Below are 7,983 nucleotides of genomic sequence, written 5' to 3'. Positions count from 1 at the left end.
TTCTGGAATTCTCTTTTGAAGTAGTCATTGCCAGCTCTGTTAAACTTGGGATTATGGGTTTGATATAGCTTTTAGGGAAGATACATTACCACAGTTGAATCTGGAAAAAAAGTATAGTTGTATCAAGAGTTGCAGTACATAAGCCAAGCCAAGATATATCATAGTGTCTGCAAGGTAGAATGACTTAATAAAAAGTGAGACAGACAGAAATCTGAAAGGTCAACACTGCCCCCTGGTGGGAAGAAATATTTACTATGATTTACTGTATGTATCTTCTCAGACCCATTCCATTATGTCTACTAAAAGTAAATATCAGGAAATGGTGAATAACAAACAAGCAAATAAATGTCATATGCAGTTCATTGTGTAAAAAGGATTTGTCCTGGTAGCATAATAGTTATTTGGTCCAAAACACTCTCTACTGTACCTCAGTGACAATGACCAGGGGTCAAAGGTCAAGATCTCTTCAGGCAAAGTCATGGGGACTTACTGAAATGATGTGGCCTTTGAGTCCATGGGCAGAGTCAGCACACTCCATGACAGCACTGAGCTGGGGGTACCCCACCCCAGTCTTCATGCGTGTTGTGCACACAGAACCTGCAGACATTGTTATTATGAAGATATTCTTCTTTATTCCAATGGTGTATAAAACATTGTACTGTGCTGTAACTTCATGCTGGGACTCAAGGGGACTTCATAATTCCACTAATCTACCCATTTGTGAAGCCACTTGGTATATATGGTATATTCAAATTCTGGGAAAGTGTTTAGATAATCCAGAATCATCCTACACACCCATAATCCTAACATGGATTTCTGGATATATCTGATGATCCTTATGAAAAATCAGTGCTTGGAGAGTGAAACACATTTTTATAAGATACATACACGCACCTGGTCCAATGCCCACCTTGATGATGTCAGCTCCAGAAAGAATCAGTTCCTCCACCATCTCCCCTGTCACCACATTCCCAGCCTATCAGGCACCAAGCAGAACATCATGGCATAAGTGATTTATGGTTATATGGTTAAAAACTCTGCTCACCTGCTATAAACAACAAGAGCATCCCACAGTGGAAACTGGGTTTTAATCAGAGGGTGGCTGGTTTAAATGCTGCTTTGAACTGAAAACTATCCAGCTGTATAATATGGGTGATGCATAAACTAGAAATCCATACATGAACAAACCCTCAGAAATGTACAATACAACAGCTTGTTCTTGGAAAAAAGCAAGTAGAAAATTAAACATAGAAAGCTGTCAGTCATATAAGCAAAGTAATACTTGCATGATAAAACACATTTTGAAAGCGTTAAACATGTGACTATAAAGACAACTTGTGACCTCACCATGATGGTGTGGTCAGGAAATCTGTCCCGGACAGTCTTGACACACTCCACAAAATGCTCTGAGTAGCCATTAGCCACATCCAGACAGATGTACTTGACTTCTGGGACACTCTCCAGGATGTTACACAGCCTCTCCAGGTCAGCCTTACCGGTCCCTGAGCTGGCTGCAACATACTGGGGAAAAGTGACCACAAGAAATAGTGACCATGATATCCAGGAGATCACTAACCATTTGCTCAGCAAATGGCCATAATAATAACTGGACAACACAACTGACTAACCAGACACACACATACACACACACACACACACACACACACACACACACACACACACACACACACTCACACACGCATACAAACACAACAGGAACATCCAATAATCAAGTGACCAAACACATCACACTAACAATATACAAGGATAATTATGACAATCAATTGCTCCCCCACCACACAAAAGGGACCCACGACACATACAGGATACTACTGTATATGAAACTCCAACACAGAGAGATTATGTCTCACTCCCCTTTTTCTGAGAAAGGGCATTTCTCTTTGTATGTGATCTGTCATGTCCCTCACCTGAAGACATTCAGGACTCTTGGCGGCAAAAGCCTTCCAGTCCTCCACGGAGTAATGCTTCTGAATGGCTGTGAAGAGTGTGTGCTAGAACAAGAGAAAAATTACACTGTGATCAGCTAGCTTTGTCTGCTTAGACTTTCTCTCAGAAGAGTGCAGCCAAATGGAGGCCCGAGAACTATACAACCATCTGAGGAGCATAATTACTAATAAATACTATTATAATTACTCCATATATAACCACATATTCACATTCACAGGGTGTGCAAAGGAGCTCAGTCAACACTGTATAGAGTAAATGAGGGTTAAAGGTTAGAGTTTCAGGTTAGAGGTTACTTTTATATTCTAATTGCTGCATTATGCTTAATAACTTACTCTGTAAAATAACAAATATTTGCTGAATGAGCCTTACACCATAGCCCAAAGAGAAGTTGTTTTGTCATCTCCATTGAAATATGTTTTCAACATTTAAAAACCATAGCAGGGTTTTAAACCTCTGGTTTAGAATACTAAAAACTAAACTGAGCACTGAGTAAGATTAAGAACAGCTGTTCCAGTCCTAAAAGAGCAATGTGGTCTAAAATCAGTCTAAAATCCTGTAATTGACCTGTTGTGTTTAAATTTAACACACTCTGCATGTCAACAAAGACAACTGACTTTGCTCAGGGCCTGAGCGATCTTGAAGGTGCCTGTGGTGTCCATGTTGGCTGCAATAATGGGAACTCCATGGTAGGTCTGCCGGGAGTTGCGGAACGTGAAGCTTCTTTGCAGGTCCACCTGTGTTCAACACATCAGGAGACTGGATTTAGGGAACTTGTTGCTGCAGGACCTTTGCTCCACAGGAACAGAATACATGACAAGTGGTTCAGCTTCTGCCTGCAGTGCAGCAAAAACAAACCATTTTAATTTGAGGTAAACCTCAATATTACTATACATGCGTATCATGAAACCCAATTAATAGAAACTTATCATCAGTTATTTCACTTAAATGTACGGCAACACTGCTCTGGGGTTCTACATAATACTTCAGTTTCAGGTACAACACACCAAACATGTTTAATTTGGGGTTGATCTCCATGAGGTGTCATACAGTAAAGCCAACTCAAGCCATATACACATAATAGTAGTTACAGACATTTCTAAGTACAATGCACTTTATTTCACACTGTTGTTTCACAGGCACTGTGGGCTGTTTGTTGATTAAAACTTAAACCTGCTAACCTCAGGGTCAGGCTGGGGATCTTTGTATTGCTAGGGGTCCAAGGTGAAATATTTGAGTCTATCTGAAAATACTGAGTTTATGAGCGGCCCCCAGTGTCTTAGAGATCTTCTGTCTATCTGAACCTACTGAGTTTATAAGTGGCCCCCAGTGTCTCCGAGATTGTTCACCAAAGCATCTGCTGTACACCTGCTCCAGCTGCTGAGGTTACCCATAGACTGGAAAGCAGTGACATGCAGCATACATGCTCATAGGCAATAATGTTGGTCTGGACTCACTGGTGTGATTTACTTGTGTATCAAGATGTTTAGTTTGGCTAGGTAAGCAGTGTTTGGCTAGGTAAGGGGTTTGTTCATACATTTGCGTGTTGCGGTATAATGATTAAAAAAAAATTAAAATAAAATTAAAAATTAAATGGGCCCTGGTTCTTATCTTTATTGTGCAGGTAGCAGTTGAAATTGTACTTCCCTGTAGGGTCTTTCAGCCCACTTATCCCTGGCTATGGGTATTGACTTTGCACTTTGTTGTATGTCGCTCTGGATAAGAGCGTCTGCCAAATGCCATTAATGTAATGTAATGTAATACGAAAGAAAAAATATGTATAAAAAAAACTGGTAAACAAATTACAGCATAATTAAACACAATTAAAATACAGTGGTTGGGTATACTTTAGTGCAATTCTACACTTGGACAGGATTTCGTTCGTTTCGTGGAGGTGCAGAGTATCACCAGCAGAATCTCTGAGCCTGCTATCATCATGAAAGATGCAGGGCAGGGCTCATTCTCCCATCCACTCACTGAATCATTCAGAGAGGCCACTGACATTCCGTAATGTGAGACCGTGGACATTCAGCACTGGGGAATCAGATCTGCCAGTACAGTTCTGAGCTAAATCCAGTCCAAATGTAATGTAATGCCCAGATACACAGAATTAAAACCACCAACATCACATTTAACTACTATATTTGTCCTCATCCTCAATATGCACTTAGCAAGTGAGGTTGATATAGCTCACATAGCTTGTTATCAGATCATGAAGTTTAATTATTACAGAATCAATTCATGTTAACTGCCTCACATGCCTCATGGGACTGAAACCGGTCTGGTTCTAACCTCCGTTCCCCACTGCTTTGCCTCTCAGCTTCACCCTGGCTTCAGCAGCAGAAAGAAAGCGTTTTATTTTTTAATTAATTTATGGCTCAATGAGAGCATACAGGTGCAGTGGGTAGCACTGCCGCCTCACAGCAAGGAGGTCCTGGGTTCAAATCCCCGTCGGCCAGGGCCTCTTTGTGCGGAGTTTGCATGTTCTCCCCGTGTCTGCGTGGGTTTCCTCCGGGTACTCTGGTTTCCTCCCACAGTCCAAAGACATGCTGGTTAGGCTGATTGGAGAGTCTAAATTGCCCATAGGTATGAGTGCGTGAGTGAATGGTGTGTGTGCCCTGTGATGGACTGGCGACTGCAGCTGAGATAATGGATGGATGGATGAGAGCATACAGACACACACACAATGGGATGATGGGTAAATTGTGAGAGCACAAAATGTTTGGAGGAATGGCTGTCACCGTAGTCTGAATATTTTATTTGCTTGGAAGAAATATGTCATCGGTGCAAATTTCAGGTCTGCTGTAAAAATTCACCAGTGAGAGCAAGCAATGAAGAAAGACATTCTCTTTTGATCACCACTGTGCCATAGGAATTCTGAGGTCCCAGCAATACGCTTTCCTCCTGTCCAGCTATGATTCCCTTGAATCCCATTAAATTACTCCACTGCCTCTCCGGTGCCTGTGATTTACGGTAATGGATTTATGCTAAAACACCAGTCCAGAGATAATGGCCACGTTACCCAGTGGGCACGAGAGTAAAGGGGTGGGGTAGCGCATCGTTTTTGTCTGATGGGAAATGATTGGAGATACGGATTATGGATAGAAATGTCTTAAGCATATATTGCACTTGTAAGCTGATGAATTCTAGACAGCTGAGTCCACTCCTCCTTGGGGATCAATGGGCTGTCAAAATGGCCCCATCTGCAGCTCTCTTTGATGGAGCCTGGGTTGTTTATCACTTGGGCTCTGCAGCAGTCTGCACAGGACAGGGGCAGCAGGGCTATTAAAACCAGCCGGCCAAGATATGGCGTGATTATCATGTGATGTCATCATGCTGCAATGGGAGGAAGAAGGAGTGGCCAGCCTCTCCTCATGTTCCCTGCTGCGCACTGGTTGCGATAAAGTCTTACTCAAGAAATATATTCAATAAACCATATCTATACAGTATGTCACATCGCATTTACCACATACTGTATAATAGCAGATGTATAAATAAAATGCAGGCTGTATACCGTATGTGGTTTAGACAGCACAATTATGGAACTAAGATCATTGCTTGTCCAGTTGGACATAATGAGCGTTTGCAATGCATGTGACCTGGTGCATTGTTCATTCAGCCTGATATCCCAATGCAGGACACAACAGACAGAACAGCATGTTTGAGTATAGCCCCAGGTGCGAAAGTGAAGATTGTGAAGCAGTAGGAGTTCTTGGCTTTAAGACTGTCAGAGAGATTTTACACTGCTGTGTACAGTACACATCCTACAACTCTACCGCAGGTCACTTTCCCTGTAACTGTCACCCGATAGACTTCACCTAATGGCCAAAGACCAGAGTGAAGAGAGTGAAAAGAAGGAAGCCCGCACACTGATATGCTCCTTACACACCTTTACTACAGAACGTTTCAAACCCAGTGGATCTTCATCAGGGCTTCCTTTTTTCATTGATACGCTTTTCAGCCCAGCGCCTTAGCAAACTGGATGTGCGTGTGCTGGCCATCTTTAACAAAGGCAAGGACTCCCATGACTTTAGTGTTCTTCAGAAATTTCTTGAAATGTATTTTGAATTAAAAAATGTTTTGTTGTATTCTAGCTAGAGTGAAAGCCTGATGCTTAATCCTTCATTATTTCTGTTAATAACGAAAGTACGTTATCACAGTAAATTAGACTTGTGCATACATCCTAGGAGGTAAAACACTAGTGAATCATACACAATCGATGATAATGTGCTGGTCTAACCTAAGTTACTCAACTAAGTAATCATAGACACTCTCAGGCCTGGTATTTTTAGAGGAAAAGAAACCATGCTGTGTTCCTACCTGGGCTCACTCCAGCCCTCTTATCTGAAGCTGTCCAGTATACATTTAACAACTGACTGCAGACAACAATGGGAGGTCTCCTACATTCAGATGCTATTTAAGTCACAAGCCCAGAACGGTGCTGATGAGGGGGACACAGTTTAGGGACCCCCCAAATCTGATGCCTTTCCAACTGTTACAGAACCGTTCAGTCACCCGCAACACTGCACACGCTACTCCCGGGAAATGACACATGCCATAATAAATGTGATGAGCTTTTAAGGAAATTAATAGTTAATGAATGACTGGCTATCACTATGATTCACATATGAGTTGCTCTCACTATCCTTCTGTTGGACTCGTTTACGTGGCATTTGTATTCTGTCATGTTATGTGCAATGTTCTGCACTGTAAATTTTCCAATATGAGCACATATGCACAGTAAATAAATGATAGCCGCTGTAAGGGAATATGAATGGCTTTACCTCCGCTCTGCTCTGCAGGCTGCTCCTCTTGGGTCGGACCAGGACGTCTTTAAAGTCCAGCTTTAGATCCACGTCCACCCTCGGCATGATGGTATACCTGAGGCACCGGGCAGTCCTGCGGAGCCTGGACACAATGAGCGCCGCCACCGAACCCAAACTGGAACCGCAGTGTGAACGGAAGGGTCTACTGCGCGCGGGAGCGAGCCAGCATCCTCGGAGTCCCCATATCGTCCCTGGGCGTGTTCAGCTCTGTCCCTCTGCCTCTCTCCTGCTCCACTGACTGAGTGGCTGCAGTGCAGTGATCAGAGGGGCACGGCATGCTGGGAAATCCCAGCGCTACTGCGCAGAACAGAACAGAGCAGCACAGCTGCAGTCTGACTGAGGAGATGTTGCACAGAGCAGCATAGCCGATATTGCACAGAGCAGCATAGCCGCAGTCTGACTGAGGATCTGCTGCACAGAGCAGCTGCAGTCTGACTGAGGATCTGCTGCACAGAACAGCCGCAGTCTGACTGAGGATCTGCTGCACAGAGCAGCTGCAGTCTGACTGAGGATCTGCTGCACAGAGCAGCTGCAGTCTGACTGAGGATCTGCTGCACAGAGCAGCACAGCTGCAGTCTGACTGAGGATCTGCTGCACAGAGCAGCACAGCTGCAGTCTGACTGAGGATCTGCTGCACAGAGCAGCACAGCTGCAGTCTGACTGAGGATCTGCTGCACAGAGCAGCACAGCTGCAGTCTGACTGAGGATCTGCTGCACAGAGCAGCTGCAGTCTGACTGAGGATCTGCTGCACAGAGCAGCTGCAGTCTGACTGAGGATCTGCTGCACAGAGCAGCTGCAGTCTGAGGAGATGCTGCACAGAACAGCCTGCTGAAATCAATATCCTGCAGTGGGGGGTGGAGAAACAGAGAGAAAGAGTGGAGAGGGGAGAGAAGAGAGGCAGGAGATGGGAAGAAAAAGTCAATAGGTGCCAGTGGTATAGGGACATACAGTGAGTGAGAAGAGAAGGAATGAGGAGTATGATAGTGAGTATAGTGTTTAAAATGGTGGTGTGAACATTAACTAAAGCTCCTGACCTGTATCTACATGATTGTATGCATTGCACTGCTGGCACACAATTGGCGGATTAGATAATCGCATGAATAAGTAGGTGTAATAAAGTCAAAATGTTTCAAATAAAGAGCTTGGTGACTGTATATCTCTTATAAATGGTTACATGGAAATAATTAGATC

The 7,983-nt window shown here is 43.6% G+C and overlaps 1 protein-coding gene across 1 annotated transcript in view; it reads right to left on the bottom strand.

Moving 5' to 3' along the window:
* LOC133139119 (GMP reductase 1-like) overlaps positions 1-7,009 on the bottom strand; it is a 10,632-nt gene extending 3,623 nt beyond the window's left edge. Inside the window, exons 1-6 of the mRNA XM_061258443.1 lie at positions 6,750-7,009; positions 2,583-2,702; positions 1,929-2,012; positions 1,348-1,521; positions 895-976; positions 491-597 (exon numbers count right to left, since the gene is read on the bottom strand). Coding sequence (XP_061114427.1) covers positions 491-597; positions 895-976; positions 1,348-1,521; positions 1,929-2,012; positions 2,583-2,702; positions 6,750-6,836 — 654 coding nt within the window. The 5' untranslated portion in view covers positions 6,837-7,009. The remainder of the gene's footprint in view (positions 1-490; positions 598-894; positions 977-1,347; positions 1,522-1,928; positions 2,013-2,582; positions 2,703-6,749) is intronic.
* Positions 7,010-7,983: the final 974 nt, after the last annotated feature.

This window comes from Conger conger, chromosome 1 (genome assembly GCF_963514075.1).
Source record: "Conger conger chromosome 1, fConCon1.1, whole genome shotgun sequence".
In the NCBI taxonomy this organism is placed as follows: Eukaryota; Metazoa; Chordata; class Actinopteri; order Anguilliformes; family Congridae; genus Conger; species Conger conger.
The sequence above is the reverse complement of the archived record's forward strand: the minus strand, read 5'-3'. Positions and strand labels throughout refer to the sequence as shown.